Source organism: Acomys russatus, chromosome 8 (assembly GCF_903995435.1).
Source record: "Acomys russatus chromosome 8, mAcoRus1.1, whole genome shotgun sequence".
NCBI lineage: Eukaryota > Metazoa > Chordata > Mammalia > Rodentia > Muridae > Acomys > Acomys russatus.
In genome coordinates, this window is record NC_067144.1 from 3745530 (window position 1) to 3770433 (window position 24904).

Below are 24904 nucleotides of genomic sequence, written 5' to 3' on the forward strand. Positions count from 1 at the left end.
TTTGCAGAAGGGCGTCTCTGAGACCGGGGCCTCGCGGCCCACAGCGCAGGCGCGGAGAGTCGAACGTGTGCGCGCAGCCCCGCGGGAAGGCTAGCCTAGGGAGTGCGGGACGCCGGAGCGGGCTCGTCCGTGGAGGGCGCGCGCACGCCGAGGGGGCGTGGCCGACGGGGCGTTGGGCGAGCTCCCGGGATCCCAAAGCGTTTGGCTAGGATCTCTGCGGCCGGGTCAGTGTGGCGGCGCGAGGTGGGCGGCGGGCGGCGAGTGGCATCCGCGTGCTGGTGTGCGCCCGGATGGGGGCTCGGTCCTGAGGAGTCACATCCCCGCTCACCTGATCTCGCTCTCGCTCTGCTCGCTCTTCACTTTGCAGGTGGCTGCGGGATCCTGCCCTCGGAAGTTCGCCGTTCTGCCCGGTGTTCGAGAGCGAATCCTCTGACCCTGGCGGCCCCTCCGTGGCATTCTCAGGTAGGGAGGGCTTCGTTGCCCGGGAGCTTATGAGCTGGATGTCCTGCATGGCGGTTGCTAGCGGGCGTGCGGGCGGTGCAGTGCAGGAAGTCTGGCCTCCATTCATAGTTTGGCTTTGGACAAGTTCTGTTCCCGAGTCTCCCGGGTCTCGGGAGCAGAGAACTCAGACTACGTGTCAGGTATTCCCCGGCCTGCGGAGGAAGATTACCACGCGCCGCGGCCCTCCGTCTTCTAGTAGATTGCTGTCCAATTCGGGAAAAGAAAAGAAGCGAAATTACCTAGTATCAGGCAGGGTTGGTGGAGAGAAGCGAGAGAGTTCAACGGACTGATACGCAAAGGGCTCCCGTGGGATGATCATGAGGCTCAAAAAGTGAGTGGCTGGCTGAGGGTCGGAAGAAACAGAAATTGGCTGCTTGGGCGGGGGCGCGGGGTGGGGGTGGGGGAGGGTGTTGGGGAGGGCGCTTCTCTCCTAAGTTGCCAGGGGCGCTTAGGCACGCAGGTGAGTGGGAGATAACATCTAAGGCTCAAAGTTGGAGCTGGAGGTCTTGGGTGGCACACTGGCTTCTGGGCATACAGCGTGGTGGGTGTTTGTGGGCAGCCTGACACCTAGCTTTGGGGCCTGGGACATGGCCTGTGGGCACTACTTTTTGAGAACTCACTGAGAGACTGGATCCGGCTCATGAACGTGTTGGGAAGCGCATGTCAAGGGCTGGCCTTTCAGGGGTGAGTCCGGGAGCCACCTAAGATGTGGTGGAGGTGGGTGCTGACAGTACTGACAACTGAGTATTTCAAGCCACTTGGGAGGCTCTGGCAGAAAGATCAACTTTGCTGTACCTTTCTGAAGAAACTGACTCTGGGTTGGGGGTAAAGTATGAAGAACCAGGTTTGAAGATATATGCCCTGATGTGGTGCTTCTAGGAGAGAGCTTGTGGAGAACTGGGTTATGTGTACAGGCATGAAGCAGAGATTTGGGAGGAGGGAGGAAGTTGGTGGGCTTCCCTCCCGAGAGAGGCTGGAGCAGAGTGTGAGAATCCCAGAGGAGAGCTTGTGTCTTCCTTCCTTGTTGGTCTGGCCTCTGGTGACCACAGCTTGGAATAAGAGTGGGTCCAGCCCTCAGAGGGAGTTTCCCATGCTCAGCCCATGGGCTGGTGGTAACAGGAGGAGACCTCAAAGTGGGAATTCTGCCTTTCACTTTCGGAGACTACAGTGCTTGATTATTGCCTGGCATATATGAGGGAGGAATGCTCAGGATTGGGTGGCTTTACCTGCAGGATAGAAATCCTGGGTGCAGGAAGTCACCTGTTCCTATCAGGCGTGCCTGGTGCCGTATGTGCAAGGATGTTTTGGCATGCTCTGTTCTTAGCAGTTTGCAGTGCTTGGGCCGCCAGGAGCTCACTTGTTCCATTCTGAAGGGCAGTCCATAACCTGTGAAATGATTTGTGGTTAAGCTTGTCTCTACAGCCAGGCTCTGCTCCTCTGTTGCCATTTACTAATTGGTGGGTGGCTGCACACAATAATAGTAGTGCCCAATCTGTGGGTAGTGTGTGGCCAGCATTCAGTACAAATGGTGCTGTGACACACACAAATGGTACAAATAACAGTTGCTACTGTCATTGCCCTAAAACTCCCTGATGTTCTGCTCTGGCCCCTTTTAGGATTGACAGCATCTGTCATTATACCTTGAAAGTCACAGGCAGCGTTTGTGTGTTTCCTTAACCCTCCCAGGCCAGCCGCTGGGCCCCTCCCTCCATTCAGAGCATCAAATCAGGTCCCTGAGGGTTTTTTGCCTGCTGCCTTCTCTTGCCAGTCAGAGGTGATGGTTGAGCCTGGTTCCTGCTCTTCCCGGCCTTGTGTTTGGACAGATTTCCTCGGATGATGGCCTGCGTCTGACAGTCCCTCCACTCATCGGCTCAGCTTTCCTGGCATTTACCTGGAATGGCAGTCTGCCACATCCTGTCCAGCCGCTCCTTGGCCTGTTGTGTTGTGCCTGCTTCTTCTGTCCACACCAGGCCTTCAGTGGGCACTTCCTCCCTTTATTCCTGGCATGCCTCACGGCAGGCGCCCCATTGGCAAAGCCCTGGTAATCCTGTCCAGATGGCAGCCAGTTTCACCAGTGCGCACCCTTGGCAACAGATGGTACCTTCTGACATGGCCCCTTGGTGGATTCCTGGATTAAGAGGCTTTGCTGTGGGAACTGCATGTGTGTGTGCACCACCGTGGAGCAGAACAGTACAGCTAATGATTCTTCTGGCAGTGAGCCTACAGAAAGGGGTCCTCCAGCTGGATGCATACCAGACCCCGGCCACTCAGGACGGACTTCCACAGGGTTCCTAGGTCCAACCTGGTACCTTTGATGGCTCTCCATGACTTCTAGACTGCTTTTTGACCCTGCTGGGTGATTATATGTCTTCTACTTTGAGTGCTACCAAGGCAATCTCAGCTGTGTCTGAGAGAGCCTCTGTTGACTGAGAGGCCTAGCCTGGGCCTGGGCAGCCCCTTGTCTCAATAGGGACCTGCCCTTGACTGATGATCATGAGCTCTTCTGCTGAGATCTCAAAGAAGTTATTCAAGACCCAAACAGTTTTGTTGAGCCCCATGCCGCTGTCTCCTGTCCTCTGCCTTCCACATCAAGCCAGCCACCAGTGGCCCACAGCTGCCACAGTAAGGCAGGACTTACTCTCAGTGGCCTCAGCACTCAATGTGGGTGCTCCCCTGAGGCCTGCCTTAGCTGCTCCCTCCAACCCCTGGTTGATGCAAGTCTAACCCTGTGTCCAGAAGGGCCGGCCTGATCAGCAGCTGGCCAACAAATTGGACCCCAAGAGGCCCTGACCCAGTCTAGTTTTGCATTTAGCCCTTTTTGTAGTGCTGTGAGGCCAGTTGCCTCCCATCCAAAGGAGGCAGCCCCCAAACTTGTCTCAGTACCTTAAAAATCTGTTAACTCCACTTCTTGGAAGCTAGAATCAGCTTATCTTGGGAGTTAGAACCCCAGAAAACAGAGGAGAGTTCTAAAACATAAGAAGACCAGGAAGTGTATCTGGATATTCCACAGGGTGCGGGGGTGGGGGTGGGGGCAGTGAACGTTGTCCCAGGGACCCCACAAGAGCCACCCTTGGCTTGCATTCCCTGTTCCCTACCCTGTGTTCTGAACTCAGTCTAGATGTGCAGTAGTGCTGTACATAGAGAGGGAGTTCCACAGCACCCGGACAGGACAGTGCTGGCTACAGATGACTCTACTGACCCCTGTGGCTGGATAGCTAGACAGGCACCTGAGCTCTTCTTCCTTCTCCTACCCGAGTATGGGCCTGTGTTGGTCCCTAGCTCAGTTCCTACCCCACACCTAAAAGTGCTGTAACACTTGCCACTTCTAAAGGAAAGGGCCCTGAGGATCAGCCCCCATGAGATTGTAGCGCTGTGGCCAGAAGAGCCCTGTTGGTGTTTCTTCGCCTCTGCCCTGCCCTCTGTGACCTCTGATTCTTAGGCTAAGTGGAAAGAAGGATGCTTGGAGGAAGCCACTGCTCTTTTTTAAATCGGCTGGTTGGTTGGTTCCTTGGTTGTTTTTGAGACAGTGTTTCACTATGTAGCCTTGGCTGGCTTGTAACTTGATATGCACCAGGCTGGCCTTGAACTGGCCTAGAACTGCCTGCCTCTAGGACTAAAATGTTTTTTTATGCTATGTCTGTGGAGTATAGTATAATTGGATATATAGATGTATAATGATCCGGTCTGGTGTTTACCATTTCCTTTTCTAAATGTTGATCATTTCTTTGTATGGGATTGTATTTACACTTCTCTCATGGTTCCTTATAAAATATGAGATACATTACTGTCAACTCTAAGTGCACACTGTGCTTGTGGCAGTTATCTAACCTTTGTGTCTCTTCCTGTTTTATTTGTTTTTTTTTTGTATTGTTTTCTTTATCTGCCTTTTGCTTCTGCTAGATCAACTCTGATAGCTTATGCGTACAGATACATATAGCATTTGTCTCTCGGTACTTGCCTTATTTTACTTAACAGTTTCATTGGTTCCATATTGCTGGGTTTGTTTTTTATGGTTAAATAATACCCTATTGTATGTATATACTGCCTTTTAAAAACCAGTCATCTATCGTTGCACACTTTGGTGGATTCCATTTTTTGTAAGCACTGCAAGAAGCAGCCATATTCATCCTTGTAAGGGATAAGATGACATCTTGGCTGAGAACCATATGTCCTGTGGCCTCATTCAAAGCCCTGGCCAGCTGCATTCTTGCTACACCTGGTTATGCTTACAACCCCCCTCCCCTCTGCACAGTACACACACACACACACACACACACACACACACACACACACACACACACACACACACACACACTGAGCCCATGTCAAGGTTTAGACATAGATATGTGTCCCTGGAAGCATTGCTCAGTAAACATGAGATGATGTAATTGCCCAGTGCATGGTGGCTGCTGACAGAGTCCTTGTTTTGTGAACAGAAGTGCTGTACCCATACTATCAGCAGAGCCCAGGCAGGTGTCACAGGTGTGCAGAGGTAGTTCCTAATGGAGCCTCTGAAGGTGAGAGGGTCTGCTAGGGGGAGCTGGAGCTAGCCACGGGGTGGGGGGTGGGGTAGGGGGTGGGGAGGGCCAGTGTTGGCTGGCTGTGGGGTCTGACTTCTGAGGGCTCTCGGTAAAAGGGAGAGCAGGTAGCAGATGGGAATGTGAGGCCTGGGATCGGAATGAGGACAGACCAGTTCTGTACAAGGATGGGGTTTTAGTGAGAGCTAAGCACACGGGCTCCTTTGAGGCAAATTGATCTGAGGAGGGAGACACAGCCACCCAGGACACAGCATGTGCCTACTTAGAAGTGCTTAGTCAAGACCGTCAGTCTTTCAATTTTACAGATGTGAAAGTAACAAGAGGAAACCTTCCTAGATACTTACTAGGACCATAGACTGGAAATACAGCTGGCTACTGTAGGAGAGGCCATGATGAGCAAACATCTGGGGAGACTTGGCACAGGTTGTTGGGTGGTTTTGCTAACTTACTAAGAGATGCTTTGGGTCCAGGCAGCTTATTTGCCAGTTATTTCAAAGCACAGACCCCACATACATGGAACAGCTGGGGATGTTGCTAACAGAAATTATTCTGTAGTAGCATTATGTTTCTGTTACAGGTTGCCCAGCTGCTCCCATGATTGTTCCTGGCTACAGTAGACTCTTCTCTCTTATCCTTTAGTTGTCTGTGGCTGGGCCTGCCTGTGGCTCTGGCGGTGGATCCTAGAATGGCTCTGGGTGATGTTCTAGTTACTCCCTGGCTCTTGCCATGTTGCTGTCCCCAATGCCCCTGCCTTCTCACCTCGGGTGGACCTAAAGTGAGTCCCTTCTGCTTGAAGTTGACACTGTTCCTCCTGACCCTAGGCTTCCTGGGTCAGCTCCTGAAGGCCCGGGTCATGGTCTGCTCTATGTGTGAAGACTGCTGCTTGGCATCTGTGCTCGACAGGCATGAGGACACTCGGCAGAGTCTAGATAACCTAGAAAGTTAGGCAGTGCTTGGCTTCTTGATATTGAGGAGAGGAGGCCTTGTGGCTGCAGTGACCAGGTTGTCTGCTCCTGGCTGTCTGTCGGTTGAACAAAAACTTGGAGTATGGTCTTCCAGTGTATAAAGTAGTACACCAGCAACAGTGACAGCAGCATTCACCTCCCACCAGAGGCAATAACCCAGGCGGTCTATTCAGATTGGACCTGTGAGTGGGGCCTGCGGTCATTCATCCATGCTGGCACTAGGACAGATGACCTCGAAGAGGATTCCCCTGGAGCTAGACACAGTGACAGGCATGCCTCTGATTAGTGTGTGAGGTTCACTTACCTGGGAAATACCATGACATCTCATCTCTAGACAATAGGCCATGGGCCCTATCAAATGGTTTTAAAAAGACCTATCTGCAGGGAGAACCTTAAACCAGAAAGTACTGATAATAAAGTCCTCTGAGACATTAGAGTACTTTGTAAAACTACAACGTTTGAAGCACTTGGATACTGGAATGGAGAGAAATAATAGTGAGACAAACCATATAAGTTGGAACCATATAAGTTGAAAATTTAGAACATTATTGGTATTTCAAATGAATGTCAGTAAAACCACTTGATAACTGGTTGGCTTTCTGGAACACAGTGGAGCAGGGTGCTTACATCAGTTGTGCCAGCACACACTCCAGATGGTTTATCGATGACAGTATTTAAGGTCATAAAAAGCTTTGTTAGCAGCTTGATGTGGTGGCACAGGCCTGTAATCCCAGTACTTGGGAGGCAGAGGCAGGCGATCACTGTGAGTTCGAGGCCAGCCTGGTCTACAAAGCGAGTCCAGGACAGCCAAAAGCTACATAGAGAAACCTTGCCTCAAAAACAAAAAACAAAAAGCAAAAACAAAACAAAACAAAAACAACAACAACAACAACAAAAAGCTTGTTAGTTTAGCTTCCTATTGTACCAAATGCTAAGAGAATCACTTTGTGAAGAGGAAAGGTTTGGGAGGTCACAATTTTGGAGTTTTTAGTTCACTATTTGTTGTTAGTTCATGGTGGCAACATGTAGCAAAGCTGTTTACCACATGCCCAGGATGAGAAGATGAGAGAAGAGAGAGAAGGCCCAGTATCCCTTTCAAGGGCACACTTATGGCAGGAAACCTTCTATGAGACCCCACCTAAGGTTCCATTACCTCCCGGCAGAACCAAGATGGGGACTAGGCCTTTAACACATGTGCTCTGCAGAGCATTTGCGGGACAGGGTACGGCAAGTGGGTTCCCGCACGCTATTGACAGGGATATGAAATACTTAGGTTTCACCACATTAACAGTTCTAGGCATGTGAGACTGACCACTAGGCTACAAGCTCGTGACATGGATAGTTGTGGTCTGTAATCATGGTGTGTGGGATCTGAGCGTGGGCTTGAATTGGGTCACATCTTGTTTCTTCCCCTGACCCCTGTTCAGTATTAACTATTTCATCCTCACCAGGTAGTCAGGAGTGTTAAATGAGGATGTGATATCCACTGTGCCCTGGCTGGGGCCTAAGCTCCTGTGACTGTTCTAATGTTATGAACGACAAAGCTAAAATAGTTGAGAGCCAGCCATAGGGCAGGGCAAGTAAAGCTGTCATTCTTAGAGCTTCTGTCAGCATCAGCTAGAACTTAAGGTCTCAGTGACCCTAATGGGCACCTGCTGTTTGCTGTCCAACCCGTGTGTCTTGGAGTGGACTGGACGTGCTCTACTTACTGTTGTAAGAGCAGGTCCCACATCTGCACGTACTGTTACATGGTCAAATGATGCTATGGGGAACCACGTGCCATGGGTGATATGTGCCTCCCTACCAACACTACTGTGGCCAAAGGAATCCACAGCTGCACCGGAATTATACGGGTCCTCCTAATGTGAGGTATGTCTTAGTCACTGCTCTATTGCTGTGAAGAGACACTATGACCAAGGCAGCTCTTTTAAAAGAAAACATCTGTCGGGGGCTTGCTTATAGTTTCAGAGGTCTCTTGTAATTCCATCATGCTGAGGAGAATGGTGGCACACCTGACATTGAAGCAGTAGCTAAAGAGATGTTTGAGAGCTACATCCTGATCTGGAGGCAGAGAGAGGGAGAGACCCACTTCCTCCAACAAGGCCACACCTCTAAAATCCTTCTCATCCTTTCAAATAGTACCACTCCCTGGTGACTAAGCATTCCAATATATGAGCCTATTGGGGTCATTGTTATTCGAGCCACCACAGGTGGGTTACTCAGTAGTGAGCTGGGTAAGTGGCCATTCACATTGGAGGCAGCCGCTGTGGAAAAAGGGTGGGGCCTGTAATGTACATTGTGCATGTTCAAACCAGAAATAGGTCTCCCCCACGGTTCTGGAGTGGAGAAATCCAAGGTCAAGTTGCAGGGTGGTTTTTCCTAAGGCCTCCCCTTGGTTTGTGGGTGGCCATCTTCCCTGCATCCTTGCCCAATCATCCCCCTGAATGTATTTCCATGTCCTAATCTGCTGGGACAGCAAGCATGTAGGATCAGGCCTACCCTAAAGACACTCTACCTAAATTGCCTCTTTAAGTACCCTATCCAAATATAAGCATGTTCTGTCATACAGTGGGGACTAGGGCTTAAGCTGAAGAGTTTGGGGGTACTCCCACCTAGAACAATGCTCAAGATGGCTTTTATTTTGTAGTTTTCAGCAGTGCTGTGGGCACCCCTCTGTAAGTGTGTGCAGGGCCCCTTGGGGCCAGTGCTGAGCTGAGGTGTGGGATTCCAGTCTGCCCTGAGTGGGCTGTTCCTTGCTGGTCTGTACATGGCCTTGTTTCATTTATTATTTAAGAAATTTTCCCTACATGAGGGTTCAAAGGCATTGTCCTGTTTTCCTAAAGTCTCATGTGTTGCCTTTGACATTAAGCCTGGAGTCTTGTTAGTGTGACTGGGATAGGCGGGAGGTCTGCTGTCAAGGCCTGTGATGGGCAGAGACTCTGTCAACCACAATGGCTGTGTAACCTGAGCAAGCAATAAATGTTTCATGTGTGAGGCCACTGAGGTAGGGGTGTATGTGTGTGCATGCTCTTGCCAGAGTGCAGCCTGCTGTATCCTGACTAACAGAAGATCCTGTTTCTCCCTTTTCCATGAAGCAGAGACCAGGTCTGCTCCCAGCCACTCAATGCTCCCTGGCTGCACTCTGGTCGATTCTTAGTTATCTGGCTTTATAAGGAGTCTTGACTTTGTGGTAGAGAAATGCCCATCTGCACCTTCTTCCTCAGGGTGGCTAGCTATAAACCACATTTGATCCCAGGGAGAATGGAGAGTGTCGTGGGCTCTGGTGCGCTCCTCACCCAGCATTTCACATGCTGGGATCACTGTCTGTGGGCAACCTGCCTGAGTCTGCTCAAGCAGGACCCCTGCGCCACCTCAGTGTTCCTTGAGCCACAGTGTCCTTTGTAGCAGACACTGAGCCTTGGAGGGCCATGTGCATGGTTGAGGGGAGCACGCTAAGAGGTGGAGCATGCAGGTGGCTCTTGAATGCTTGTATATTTGTCACATTGTTCTGCTCTACCAGTGGCTGAGCTACCAGGCAGATACAAAGGGACATCTGACTTCTCCTGTTCCCACAATCTCTCCCTTGTGACTGTTCAGTGCTGGGGCCCAGATCTTTGGGGTTGATGGACAGTGTCCCCACCACCATGGCTAAGGACATCTTTTCTAAGGAGACTTGGCTGCTGGGCCCTAGAGCTGGTTCTGGCACAGAGGATGGTCACACTTCCTGTAGAGCAGCGAGACTTTCCATGTGTTCAGTCATAGGAAGGCCTGGTGCTGGCTGGGTTACCACCTCTGCCCACAAGTGCCTCAGAGCAGGCTTCCTTCCTGATACTGCAGGCTCCCTGGACCACTCCTAAGCAGTGGGTGTCCTGGGATGCAGCTTGCGGTGCCTGTTCTTGGAGAACCCCCATCTCTCCTGCAGCACAGGAGCTGGTGCTGTGTGATGGTCTGTGCTTTCTGCCCTGGCCTATTGTGTTGGCTGCATCTCCAGTGGGGCAGGCCTGTTGGGAAGCTGGCACTGTAGCTGGTCTCTGTCACCTCTCTAAGTTACTGGGGCCTGTTGGGAGAGGGCCATGAGACCTGGTGGGATGAGTGAGTGGCCATGAGGTGTGGAAGACTGGGCCTGAACACTGACTCCCAGGGGAATAAGGCCATCAATCCTGCTGGGTGGCACCCGCCTCAGAGCTAGAGCAGTGCTTGGCAGCGCTAGACCTCTGTTGTAGAACGAGCAGTAACCTATTTCTCCTGGAGAGAAGTCAAGGCCCTGGCCCAGGCTGCAGGGGGAGTCGGGCCTTTAGGAAAATGGTGTCAGCTCTGCGTGGAGTTCATCCCTGAGCAGCCTCACAGACCTAGTTAAGGTCTGAGGCCCAGCTGTCAGCCAGGGCTACAGCCTGTCCGCCTTTCTCATGGAAGATGCCCCAGTGCAGGTCCGGGAATTCTTGCCCTACACATTCACAGATTCACAGTGGTCAGCCTTGGAGTAATCGAGGTGAGACAGTGATTAAATGTGGTCTGCAGGCCCTGGGGAAGGTGCCAGTTCCCATGTTGGCACCGGGCTGCAGGCACCCACTTTCTTTGCTGCTTTCCTTATCTTCCTGCCATCCTCTTTGCCTCCCTGCTGCCCCAGAATGCTTCCTGGGTTCTGTATCTTTGAAGCCACTGCCTCCTTGCCTGCCTGGGTACTTCCCAAGGCAGAGACTGACAGAAGATTCAATGAATCGAAGGTCGCCGGTTGGGGCGTTGACAGATGCCCGGCCATGATACCATTTCTGATTTAATAACCGAATGGGAGGCTGGCCCTTTGTAATAATTAGGGCTAATTACTGAGGAGGTGTTGACAGACAGGCTGAGAGGAAACAAACTACCTTTATCCCGTGGCTTAGAGTCAGATTACTGGCCCAGTGCTATCTGCCCCTCAGAAAGTAGACGCTTCAATCACTCAGCGAGGCTTCAAAGGGGAAAGGCTCTGACAATGCTTGGGATTTGGAAAGCAGCAATGAAGTGCGCCTTTGACTCTGAGTCTCCAAATGGAGCCCCGTTCCACGAATGGTTTCTTTGTGCAGCTTGAGTTACCCCAGCAGGCCTGCTTCCCGCGCACTTGGGCCAGGGAGGGGCTGCGTGGGCATGGGGATGTGCCTGGGCCAGGTCCAGCCTCCTGGGGTCCTTCCTGGGCTGAGCTGCAGCATCGGATGGTCTCTGGATGCCAGAACTGGCAGCACATGAGCCCTGCCTGGAAGCAGGCCTTGCCTCCCTGGAAAGGACTGTGTTCTTGGAGTTATTTATGGCAAGACCACCCATCAGAAGCCTTGAGGTCTCCCACTTGAGGTTGTTCTATAGGCAGTTTCCACCCTTGTTTTGGGCTCAGAGCCAAGGCCACAAATGTGAGATCTCTCAGTGGGCTGCCAATCTCAGTGACTGAGAAGGTATTGGAGGCTGGTCTCTGATTGACGGGGTGTCAATCAGATCATCCTGCACTGCACCAGCACAGAGGGCTGTGCTCAATTCTGGGTGCCTGGGTTTTAACCCATAGCGCTGGGCAACATGCCAGTAGTCTGGCGGCAGCAACAGCGACAGTGCAGCTCCACAGAGGAGAGCATGTGGAGAGCTGGGGCAGCCAGGACACTCTCCAGAGCTGCAGCGGGGCCCAGTTCTGGCCTTATGGGCCTAGATGCCATGGGAGAAACCTCTGCTCAAACCAGAACTGTTCGGGCAGCATCTGCCTTCCCTGTTCTAAGCAGAGCCTGGAAGGTGCTGGGCAAGCAGGAGGTGGGAGGAAGCCACCTTCAGGCCTGTGACACTGGGGGATTCTGAGTCTTTCTTCTCTGTGACAAGTGCCCTGGGCTGAAGGGAACAAGCTGATCTTTTTCCTCCTGGCATAAGCTTTGTGTCTAAAGAAAGTACCTTCTGGGCCCAGGAGATGGCGAGGTAGTTAAGAGCACTTGCTGCTTTTGCAGAAGAACCCGGGTTCAGTTCTGTGCACTTTCATGGCTCTAGTTCCAGGGATTCTAATGCCCTCTTTCGTCCCCCGTGGGCACTGCACACATGTGCTACACATGCATACATGGAGGTGAAGCACCCATACACATAAAATAAAACAAGTAACCAGGCGTGATGGCGCACATCTTTAATCCCAGCCCCTGAGAGGCAGAGGCAGGTGGATCTCTGTGAGTTAGAGGCCAGCCTGGTCTACAGAGTGACTTTCAGGACAGCCAAGGCTACACAGAAAGATCTTGTCTTAAAAGCAACAACAAAAACATAGTGAGCCTCTGTCTCCAAAAACAAACAAACAATAAACAAAATGAGGTGTTAAGTCTATTATGGTGACCTTGAGCAGAATTAGGAATTGCTCAAAAGCCAGAAATGTCTAAACAAGAATTAATTTTCATCATATAGTAGTGGCAAAATAAATTCCGTTAACTGAAGTACAAAAAACTACCCCACATGTATTCCATTGTATGTTTTATTTGAATACCACCTTCCAGAGTTTGGCCAAGTGAGCAGGACAGAGCATGTTAGTGTACACAACAGAGGGAGCTCTCTCTCACTGAGATCTTCAGTTGGAATCACAGAGCACTGAAATCTAGGCTGAATGCACATTCCTTGATTAAACTAACGTCCTTTTCTGTCCCAGGACCTCTCATTGCACGTCCTCTCTTGTCTTCCTAGCCTGCAGACTCTTATATTCCCCTCCTTTAAAAAAACAAAAACAAAAACAAAAACTTTAAAAATGTATATGAGTGGTCTGTCTTCACGCACACCAGAAGAGGGCATCAGATCTCATTATAGATGGTTGTGAGCCACCATGTGGTTGCTGGGTATTGAACTCAGGACCTCTGGAAGAGCAGCAGCCAGTGCTCATAACCGCGGAGCCAGCTCTCCAGCCCTCTTACACTTCTTAGTGTGCGGCACTGTAGTCCGGCACGTTGGAGGATGTTCCTCAGTTGATTTATCACTTGTTTGCCTCATGATCACACGGAGGAGGCTGTGGGTTTAGGGAGGAAGGATACAAAGATAAAGTGCCTCTGTTTTCACATAAAATCACTGGTGTGTGTCTCCATGTGCCCCTCACTGCCCATGCTGACCTTGGCCTGCTGGCTGAGGTGATGTGTCTCAGGCCTCTCCACTGCAGTTGCTCGTTTCATCCTGCATTCTAAGGGAGTCACTGCATAGCTAGAGCATTCAGTGTGGGATTCTGTGTGGGAGATCTCTCCAGTTCTTTTGCTGTCCTCTCTCTCTCTCTTCCCCCACCCTAACCCCCAGGGTCTGGCAGCGCACCCCAGGCTGGCCTGAATTTTGTCATCCTCTCGCCTCAGTCACACAAGTGCTGGGGTTTTGAGTGTGTACCTCCATGCTTGGCTTCCATCACCTGTTTATCTCAGCATGGACTCACGGGGACTTTATAGGAGTAGCCTTGCTTCTTGCAGTGAGGCTTAGCAAGGCTACAGTAGCATCAGGCTGCGCCTTGTGCCCTCAACAGTGTTTTGATAGTGAGGCCTGCCCTCCCTCCTCTCCTCTGACCCTAGTAGTCACCAATCTCCTCCCGGGCTCCACTTTTGCCTTTTCTAGAATGCGCTATAAACCGAACAGTATATCATATATCTTTTTACCTGCAATAATTCTCTGGAAATTAAGCCATACTGTTAGATTCGTCAACAGATTGTTCCTCATTGTAGCTTTTGCCTGAGGAGTCATTTGGGTTATTATTGTCTGTGTGGAGAGATTGTGAATGAAAGTAAACATTTATGTACAGGCTTTTGTTTGCATGTAAGTTTTCATCTCTCTTAAGACTGTAGAAATGGAATTGCTGGGTAATACTTTGTGTGCATATTTAACTTTTAAGAAACTGCTACTTTTCAGAGTGTTCACACATTTTACCTTCTCCAGAAACCTCAGTTTCAGCTGTGCGCCATTCCTGGCAGCACTTGGTTTTGTCTGTCTTTCTTTTCTTACTTTTGGCTACTCAATACTTCTTGGTCTTAGTCTTGGTTTAATTTGTACCTCCCTGCTGGCTGTGAGTAAGCAGCCTTTTCTGCTTATTTACCATTTGTGCATTTTACAGGGTGTTTTGTGGTTTGTTTTTTAATTATTATTTTGTTTTTAGGCGTACAAGCGTTTTGCTTGCATGTATGTATGTGCACCACATGTGTTCCTGGTGCTTGCAGAAGTCAGAAGGTATCAGATCCCTACAGCTGGAGTTACAGGTGGTTGTGAGCTGCTATGTGGGTGCTAGGAATCCGACTCCTGTCTTCTGCAATGGCATCTGGTGCTCTTAACCCCTGAGCCAACTCTTCCAGAACCCATCCCCCTACTTTTTATAGATTTTTAATTGGTTTTAGTTTTCAATTTTGTTTTAGTTGATAAGTTTTAGAAAAATGAAATATATTTACATATTTAAAGAAGTTTAACAGCTTGGATAGTTTTCGACACCTGTGTCTGAAGCACAGTGGGTTTATTGTCCTGGAAGCTTCCTACTGCCCTGCATGTGTTTCTCCTCTCCTGTTCCTCTGCACTTCCCTGGGGTCCTGGGAGGTCACTTAGCATTTCCTAGAATCGTGTATAAATAGAGTCGTAGTGTTTACTCTCTCTGATTATTTTGAGCCTCGTTCACGTTGAAGCGTGTCAGTCCTTCCTACCTTGTACAGTAGAGCGTGCATATGCTCCATTGTGTGCATGCACACGGCTTGTTTGTTCAGCTGTTGATGGATGTTTGGGTTGTTTCCAGTTTGGGACTGTTTTTAAAGAAATGACCAAACTTTATTTCAAAGTGGTTGTACCACTTTATAATCCCATTACAGAGAGTGGCTGTTTCTGCTGCCTCACATATTTTCCAGGAATTAGCGTCAGCTTTTTCCATTTTAGCCATTCTGGTAAGTACACGGTGGCAGTTCATTGCGCTTCCTTAATGAGAAATGACAAAGACACTATGTTTTCCTGCTTCACTTGCCATTCATCTGTTTAATGGTGAAGTGCGTGTTTAAATTTTTTTTTTTTTTTTTTTACCTATTTCTAATTTTGTTTAAGTATGTTTTGCTGTTGTTTTATTTGCAACAATTAGAATTCGTTTTGTTGTAGTTTTACTGTTTTCCATAGGGGCTCTCTGTGTAGTACAGGCTTGGCTAAAACTCAGGACCAGCCTCCAGAGTGTTGGGATCACAGTTGCTTCCCGCCAGTCTAACTAGTAATAACCCTTTCTTTCATTTGTGCTGGTGGTTAAATCCAGGGTCTCCTTCATGGTAGGCAAGGGCTGTACCACCAAGCTGCGGTATCCGCGTTGAACTTGTTAGTTACTCTGGGTTGTGAGACAGTTTCATTATATATGTATCTTAGGCTGGCTTTCGACTTACCTTGGACTGCAGCAATCCTTATTAGCCTCCTGCATGTTAGGATTATAGATGGGTGTTACTGCATCTGGTACATATTTAAAAGGGCATTTTATTTTGTGTGTGTGTGTGTGTGTGTGTGTGTGTGTGTGTGTGTGTGTGTGTGTGTGCGCGCGTGTGTGCGCACTGGCCCCTTTTTAAAAATATATTCAGTATATAAATTCTGTCTTTCCACCTCAGGGTCAAACTTACATGCACTCTACCACTGAACTACATTATCCCTCTTCTTACAGATTATTTACCAGATATACAGATAGATGATTTGCATATATTCTCCCCATGTGATTATCTTTTTGTTTTCCTATAGTTTTTTTTTTAATTTCATAACTTGGGCTGGAGAGATGGCTCAATTAAGAGCTGTTATTGCTGTTCCCTTCCCAGCACCATGTCAGGACAGAACACACACACACACACACACACACACACACACACACACACACACTGACTTTCAAGATAATTTATTTCATTTGTGTATGTGTGTACGCACGCGTGACTTTGTGCCACACGTGCACGGGTGCCTGTGGAGACTAGAGGAGGGTGCTAGCGTCTGTGGGGCTGCAGCTCCAGGTGGTTGCAGAAGGCACAGGCAGTTGAGCTACGTAATAGAGGTGTTGGGAACCAAGCTGGAAGGGCAGTGAGTGCTGTTTACCTGCTGGCTCACCTCTCCAGCCCTCTTAGTATTTTTGTTTGGTTTGCTTTTTTGAGACAGGGTCTCATTATGAGGCCTGGTTGTCCTGGAGCTCACCATGTAGACAAGTCAGGACTCTAGTTCACAGAATTCCTCCTCCTGCCTCTGCCTCCCAAATTCTGGGATTAAAGGTATGCGCCCCCGTGCTTAGCCTTTATAGTATTTTTTTAAAGAGCAAATGTTTCTCATTCTGTTTAAGCCAAATTTATTATTTTTCTATTGTGTTTATGCCTCCTGAAAAAAATTTAAATTTATTATTGTATGTATATTAGTGCATAATGTGTGTGTGTGTGTGCACACGCATGTGCACACATGTACTTGTCACAGCATGCATGTGGAGGTCAGAGGACAGCTTTATAGAGTTGGGTCTCTCTTACTACCTTAACATGAGTTCTGGGACCAAACTTAGAGTTGCAGGCTGAAGTGCCTTTACCTGCTGAGCTATCTTGCCAGCCCTGAAAGTTTCTTAAAAATCATGAGTGAAAGTTTTATTTTTCCCATGTGATCTCTGTTGGCTAGAAGGTTTTGGCAGTTTTCTTCAGTGTTTTGTGTTTTTTATCAGTTTGCTTTTGACTATTGAATCAGCTTCCTACTCCCGAGATAGACTGTAGGTGGGTAGCTTATATTCGTTTGTAACAATGAGTTCTTATTGTGGTTTTGTTTTTGTTTTTGTTTTTTTGTTTTTTTTTGAGATAGGGTCTGACTAGGAAAGTTTGCCTGGCCTGAAACTTGCTGTGTAGATGAGGCTGATCTTGAGCTCATAGAGATTGGCCTGCCTCTACCTCCTGAGGGCATCACCCCTGGCTTTTTTTTTTTTTTTTTTCCTTCAGGGTTTTTATATCTTCTCTTCATAAGGGATATTGATTTCCTTATTAAGGAAATAACTCTCACCTCATTAAGTTAGTCTGGAAATGCTACTATTAATAATAATTATTATTATTATATATTTATTGTTAGTTTTGGTTTTCTGGAAGACACTGTACAGAATTAGTGTCGTGTCTTCCTATGGTTGGTAGGATGTGTCAGCTGGTCACAGTCAGTTGTGTTACTGTGTATGTCTGGGTTTTGTAAGGATTTAACAGAACGTGTAGCATGTGGGTTAGCAGTGAGAGAGTGTTTGCCAGGCTTGCTGCAGGCCCCGGTCCTCCCCTCAGTGCTGCAAAACTAAACTAAGCTTAAAATACACTTGCTCCTTCAGACGGCTCTTAGGCTGCCCAAAGCTAAGCTGCACTTCCTGCAGGCTAGATTATGTAGTTTAGTGTCGTTGTTTCAGTGTTCTGCTGTCTGAGTCATAACCCCTTTCAGTCATGTTTAATTTCTTCCTTTTCTCTCTCTTTTTGTTTTTGTTTTCTGAGACAGGGTTTCTCTGTGTAGCCTTGGCTCACTTTGTAGACCAGGCTGGCCTTGAACTCACAGTGGTCAGCCAGCCTCTGCCTCCTGAGTGCTGGGAGTAAAGACGTGCGCCACGACGCCCGGCTTCCTTCTCTCTTTTTAACACTCGTGGTCAGGAGGAATTTACACATCTCATTGCCTTTTTAAGTCTCCTTGTCCGGTTCAATTGATATTTTTTACCTGTGCTGTCCTTTATTTCATTTACTTTCTCCCTAACCCTACTGCTTCTTTCCCCATGGTTGTTTTGGTTTTATGCCGTGACTTTTTCTGGTTTTCTAAAGTGGAAGCTAAGTTGCTGATTTGGAACTTGAAAACTCTGACTGGCTCCTTCCCCGGCATCTGTCTGAGGCAGGGTCTTACTATGCAGCTGGGGGTAGATTGGAACTCCCTTTATAGTTCAGGCTGGCCTCCAATTTACATGATCCTCCTGCCTCAGCCTCCCATGTACTGGGGTTATAGACATGTCTTAGCATGTCTGCTCGGAGGTCTTACTTAGACTGCTAAGGTTTTTTATTATTATACTTATCTTTTGTGCGTATGCTTAGGCCTGTGCATGCCACGGTGAGCATGTGGAAATCAGAGGACAGCCTGTGGTAGGCAGCTCTCTGCTTCCATCACGTGGGTCCCAGGGATGGCACTGGAGTCATCAGGTTTGGTGGCAAGGACCTTAACTGCAGAGCCATCATACCAGTCCCTTTCTTCTTTTCTGATGCTATCTTTTGCTTTTGTTTGTTTTTTTAAAGACAGGGTTTCTCTGAGTAACAGCCCTGGCTGTCCTGGAACTCTAGACCAGGCTGAAATCGAACTCACAGAGATCTGCCTGCCTCTGCCTCTGCCTCTGCCTCCCAAGTGCTGGGGCTAAAGGTGTGCGCCACCACTGTCTGGCGAAGAGGGCATCAGATCACAGTATAGGTGGCTGTGAGCCACAGTGTGGTTGCTGGGAACTGAACTCAGGACCACTCGAAGAGCAGTAAGTTCTCTTAGCCTCTGAGCCATCTCTCCAGCCCTCTGATGGTATCTTTTAATGCTTTAAATTTCCCTGTGGAGGAAGGATGTTGGCAAGGTGGCCAAATGGAGTCGTCTTTTACTGATTCTCCCCACAAGAAGAGCGCAGTAGAGAACTGACTGTTCTTACTGCAGTGGCTGACAGGGGACCCCTGGAAAGGAGCAGAAACATCAGGACCCCTGCAGGGTACAATCCCAAAACCACACAGAGAAGAGTGCTGCAACCTGCTCCTCCAAGCCTTCTGCTTACAGGAAGACCTCAGAATCCCCACTGTCTCTGAAGGCAGCTGTGACAGAACCTGAGGTGTTCAGAGAGTGCTCCAGGGTCCATAGAGCTGTCATGCTCGCATTTTCACGTTCCCCGCACACTCTGGCCTAAGTACCTAGGTCATCTAGAGTCTGAATCCACCTCTGCAGTGCATCTCACCCCAGAGACCAGCAGATGCTCCGTTCCTAAGGCTCTGCTGTCATTCTGTCACACTTATGATCAGCTGCAGCACCACAGCCCTGGTTTCTGAAAATAAAGACCTAGCGGAAGTGTCAAGACTCAGGCTTCTAGACTGATACAGCCCCCAGGCCTCAGGGCAGAGTGGAAACTAACATATAACCACAAACCTGAAGTGCCTGGGTACGCTGTGCCAACCAGGTGGCAGCCTCTCTCTGCCCTGTGAGCCAGCTCCATAGCTGGCCAACCACAGTGCCCCCAAGTACACAAACCTAGTCTGACAGCCCCACCCACTGGAGTGTCTGCCACACAGCCTGCCACCAGTCTGTGGCTCAGCAGTCTGCCAGGCAACAGCTTTATTCCTGACATCCATACCACACAACTGTGTCACAGACACCCACAAGCCAGACCATTGACACAATCAAGTATATTACCAGTGATTATCACAGTTGAGAAACTGCACTACTGTGTCCACTTGGAATCTAAGGTAGCAGTATACCAGACTGCCATGGTGGCTCCCATTTACAGGAAGAAAGTCTCTCTGTGGGGGAAAGGAACCTATAAAGTTGAGTCAGTCTCTCTACTTGCTTCTTGTGTAAAGTCGCAAGTTGAAAGTGAAGAGACAGGAAAAGATACTTAATGCAAATAGGAAGAAAAAGCCTGTATAAAAGCAAAAAACGAAGATCATTATATAATGATAAAAAGTTTCAATTCATCTATTGATAATGCATGTATCCAGTACAGCACTGCCTACCTACATAAATCAAATGTTACTATGTCTAAAGGGAGAGATAGAATTCCGCACAGTAATATCTGGGATGTTAGCTTTCCAGGCACAAATAATGAGACCTCAGAGTTAAACTACAGTCCAGACCAAACAGACTGGTCCACGTAGAGCGTTCCCTCCCATGGCTGCAGAATGCCCTCTCTCCTCAGCACATGCAACTCACACAAAACAAACCTCAGTGAATATTTGAAAATAAAAAATATCTCTTCCCATCGCAAAACTGGAAACTAACAAAAGGAGCTGTGGAAATTATAGACGTGAATGACAGTTAGACCATACGCTCCTGAACAACTCGTGGATGAATGAAGAAATTAAAAGGGAAATATTGAGAAGTTCTTGAGATATATGAAAACAGAAATACAGTATACTGCCAGGCATGCCTGCAGGCCAGAAGAGATGGTTGTGAGCCACCATGTGGTTGCTGGGAATTGAACTCATGACCTTTGGAAGAGCAGTCAGTGCTCTTAACCTCTGAGCCATCTCTCCAGCCCCAATCAATAAATTTTTAAAAGAGCTAACCAGCCCACTGGTTGGGAGGCAGAAGCAGGTGGATCTCTAAGGTCAGCCTGGTCTGCATAGCAAGTCCTAGACAACGAGGGATACACAGTAAGGCCCATCTCACAACAATACAGAAAGAACTAACAAGCCCCCACATTAGTAGACGGAAAGAATAAAGACCTGGCAGAGATCATTGGACTGAGAAAAACATGATGCAAAATATCACTGAAATAAAGTTTGCTTTTACAGCAAAGCATAATTAGCACTAAGGGGGAAAAACCCCAGAAAGATGAAATCAATGAGAAAAAAGAGACGTTACAGCTGATACCCCACAAGTAATGTAAGTAGCTATGTGCTAACACATCAGAAGTGTGTAGGTTTCTAGATGCAGAGTACTTTACAAAGTGAAACATGCATAGGGACCCTGAACAAACCAGTTAGAACAGCCTCAGATCTTCTCCAGAGTTAAAAGAAGGGAATTCCTCCTAGCTCATTGTGTGAGACCAGCATTCCCAACAGACCACAGAATGAATTTCTAATGAGCGTTCCTGGGAAAATGTTAGCGAGTCAAACCAGCCGAGAGCTTTGGTTTTCTTTTTTACTTCATTTACTTGTGTACATGTGCATGTACAAGTTTCCACAGAGGTAGAAGGTGAACATTGGGTCCCTTGTGCTAGAGTTAAAGGTCTTTGTGAGACATCCCAGTGAAGGTGTGATACGAACTCTGTCATCTGATGAGGCAGGAAGCGCTCTTTACCACCCAGCCATCTCTCCAGCCTTGTTTCTTGAGATGGGTCTCTCACTACCCTGGAACTTGCTGAGTAAGCTGGAGTGGCCGGCCAGTGAATCCTAGGGATCTGCCTGCCTCTGCTTCCCCAGCACTGGAACTGCAAGTGTGCAGCAGCACCACGCCTGGCTTTTTTACGTGGGCTCTAAAGCTCAGACTCAGTTCCTCAGGCTGTGCAGCAAGTACCAGCAACTGAGCTCTATAGACGCCCCTAGCTAGCTAGTCTTTAATGGAAGCACTAAGAGTGCGCACTGGAGTCTCTCTGTATTAGTTTTGCTTTACAGTAGCAAAACTCCAAGAAAATTTGTTTATGAAAGCTAATTGCAACTATGAATATGTATATGTTGCATTTTCATTTTTTTCAGTTTAGAGTATTTTCTAATTTTTGTTGAGACTCCCCCACTCCACCCTTAAAAGATTGCTTATTTTTCAAATATTTAGAGATTTGCTTTCCTGGTGCTGATTTCGAGTTTCATTCAGTGTTCAAAGAATAGCCTTTTTTATAACTTTGACTGTTTGACATTTGATAAGGTTTGTTGTATGAGCTAGATAAGGGCTGTCGTGGTCACATTCCATGCACACTTAAGCTATGGGACGGAACTGGGTATATAGACCTTGTCGGGTGCTTGTGTAAGCTGCTCACCTTTCCCATGCACTTGTGTTAGAATTTTTAGTATTTTTATTACCTTTATTGTGGGTGTGCACATGTCACAGTGCGTGTATGGATGTCAGAGGGCAATTTTGTGAAGTTGCCCGGCTCCTTCTATCATGTAGGTTCTGGGGATCAAACTGAGGTGGTAGCTGTTGGTGGCAGCACCTTTGCCAGCTGAACCAGTCACTGGCTCCTAACTGGGCCTTTGTCTGGCAAGTTTGGCTCTTAAAGTTAACATGTTAAACACTCAGGGCACTGAAGCAGGAGGATTACGACTTGGAGGCCAGCCTGTGTGACGTAACAAGACCCTATCTCAAAAAAGAAAAAAATTAACATGATAAGAGTGTATATATATGTTTATTATACTTGATAATATAATGTTTATTATAATAATATACAATTTGCCTTTTTAAGGTCTGTTATATACTTTTTCCTCTTTATGTTTGTTCCTCTCTTTACCTACCTTCTGTTTATTTATTTATTTGCTTCGTATTATTTTTATAATGTGAATGAATGTTTTGCCTCTATGTAAGTCTGTGTACCACGTGGTCCTGTCAGAGGGCAGAAGAGGCATCAGCTCCCTTGGAACTAGAGTTAGAGATGGTTGTGAGCTGCTATGCTGGGTGCTGGGAATCAGGCCTGGCTCTCTACAAGAGCAGCAAGTGCACATCTCAGCGTCCTGTGGGCTAGCTATGGAGGAGGAACTTTCCTTCTCAGTTCCAATTTGATTTTTTTATATCCTGGGTCTAGGGCACACAGTGTTTTCAGCAGTATGGTCTGTCTTAGTTAGGGTTTCCATTGCTGTGAAGAGACACATGACTATGGCAACTCTTATAAAGGAAAACATTTAAGTGGGGCTGGCTTACGTTATCAGAGGTTTAGTCCATTTTTTGCATGGTAGACAACATGGCAGCCTGCATGCAGTCATGATGGCCTCTTATGGACATTGTTTTTTTCGAGACAGGGTTTCTCTGTGTAGCCTTGGCTGTCCTGGACTCTCTTTGTAGACCAGGCTGGCCACGAACTCACAGGGATCCTCCTGCCTCTGCCTCCCGAGTGCTAGGACTGGTGGACATTCTTATCTTTTTCTCCCCACCCCCCACTCCTGCTCCCAAGACAGGGTTTCTCTGTTTAACTCTGGCTGTCCTGGACTTGCTTTGTAGACCAGGCTGGCCTTGAACTCACAGAGATCTGCCTGCCTTTGCCTTCCAATGCTGGGATTAAAGGTGTGCACCACCATGCTCAGCTTAAATTCTTTCTCTTGGCAGCAATAGTATAGTGAGTGAGACAGCATGTAATTCTGGTACTGTAACCAACCACAGTGGCAACTGCCTGTGTTGTTTTGGGGGCCCAGAGGGCTTCCCTGACCAACAACTTGTATGGAGATAGCTCACCCCTGGCACTAAGATTGTCCACCCATGCAGGGTACCTGGGATTTTGTTTGTTTGTTTGCTTTTGCTTTTTGTTTTCCATTTACTTACTTGTTTTGTGTGGAAGTTGTGGCATGCTCACGTTATGGTGTGAAGGGGGGCTTGATTCAGAGGATAACTTATGGCAGCTGGTTCTCCACCATGTGAGTCCCAACAATTAAACTTGGATTGTCACTTGGCAACAAGGGCCCTTACTCTCTTGAGCTTTCTCTTTTCTTTTCTTTTTCTCTTTCTTTTCTTCCTTCCTTCCTTCTTTCTTTCTTTCTTTATTTTTTTATTTTTGCTTTCTGAGACAGGGTTTCTCTGTATAGCCTTGCCTGTCCTTGCTTTGTAGGCCAGGCTGGTTTGGAACTCACAGCCACCTGCCTCCCTACTGGGATTAAAGGCGTGCGCCAGCACCCCTGGCCTGACCTGAGCCATCTCTATATTTAAATTTTTGCTCCATCAGCTAGCAGGTCTTATGGCTTTTCATATGTCCTTAGTTCAGATGGCCCTCCCTCTCCCCCACCCCACCCCCGTGCTCATCTTCCTGCCCTTATCCCCCCTAAACCTTTCTACCCCAGTATGTTTCTTCCACTTTCAGATCCACGTGCGTTCTACTACTCCTCTTTTCCCTTTAAAGCCTCTTTTTCTCCTTCCTCAGGGCCTCTTGCTAGTCTCCCAGTCTTCATGTATATTCACCCCACATAAATGCACATATATAACAATTAGGAACTAAAGTCTTGGTATGAGAGAACATGTGCTGTTTGTCTTTCTGAGCCTCGATTACCTCACATAATAAAATGTTCTCTAACTCTTTTCCTGAAAACCTCATAATCTCATTTTTCTTTACAGACAAATACATTTCCTTTGTGCGTATATACCACATTTTTATTAAGCATTCATCAGTGAATGAGCGTATAGACTGATTTCATTTCCTACCCTTTGTTAATAGAGCAGCAGTAAACATGGGCCAGGAAGCATCTTTGTGGTCAGATATAGACTCCACATTTTAGTTTGGTTTTTCTTCAGTTTTTCCATGAATCACACTCTCAGGAAGCTTGGACCAAGTGTCATGGGACTATAGGCTAAAACTTGGCCAACTGAATGCTGGAAAACTATGAAAAGGGCGTCAGTCTGGCCCACATAGCATTCAGTGAGCTGAAAACCTGTTGAGGGTGAACACGTTGCTGCCTGAGTGTTCTCCTTGCCCAGTTACTGACTTTGTATGCGATTATTGTATCCTGATATTTACTCAAAGGGTTCATGGTTCTAAGAGGTTTCTGGTGGGGACTTTTGGGTCTTTTATGTATAGATCATATCATCTGTACATATAGATACTTTGACTTTTATTTATTTATTTTTTTTCTTTTTGAGGCAGGGTTTCTCTTTATAGCTCTGGATGTCCTTGCTTTGTAGGCCAGGCTGTCCTTGAACTCACAGAGATCCATGGCCCAGCTGACTTTTTCTTTCCTATTTTTATCCCTTCTATTTCTTTCCCTTGTCTTGTTGCCTTAGCTAAGACATCAAGAACAGGAGTGCAGAGATTGAGTGTCTTTATTTTGTTTCTGGTTGAGTTTTTTCTCCATTATATCATGATGTTGGCTATAAGTTTGTCATATATATATTTATTATGTTGAGCAATGGTCCCTCCATTGATCATATCTTCAGGACTGTTATCATGAAAGGATTTTGGATTTTTGGTTTTTTGTTTTGTTTTTCAAGACAGGATTTCTCTGTGTAGCCCTGGCTGTCCTGGAATTCCATCTGTAGACCAGGCTGGCCTCAAACTCAGAGATCCACCTGCCTCTGCTTCCCAAGTGCTCCCTGTATTGTTATGGGATTAAAGCCATGCAG

General features: G+C 47.7%; 2 protein-coding genes across 2 annotated transcripts in view; both read left to right on the forward strand.

The window, feature by feature from the left end:
• Nucleotides 1-245: 245 nt before the first annotated feature.
• Nucleotides 246-24904, forward strand: part of Gnb1l (G protein subunit beta 1 like) — a 62730-nt gene continuing 38071 nt past the window's right edge. The window contains exon 1 of the mRNA XM_051150675.1: nt 246-462. The gene's annotated coding sequence lies outside the window, so the exon portion shown is untranslated. The remainder of the gene's footprint in view (nt 463-24904) is intronic.
• Rtl10 (retrotransposon Gag like 10) lies at nt 2388-3494 on the forward strand. The gene is given in 5 exon segments (XM_051150677.1): nt 2388-2605; nt 2608-2757; nt 2760-2798; nt 2801-2866; nt 2869-3494. Coding segments are annotated over 5 exon segments (846 nt in total). The 5' UTR covers nt 2388-2397; the 3' UTR covers nt 3252-3494.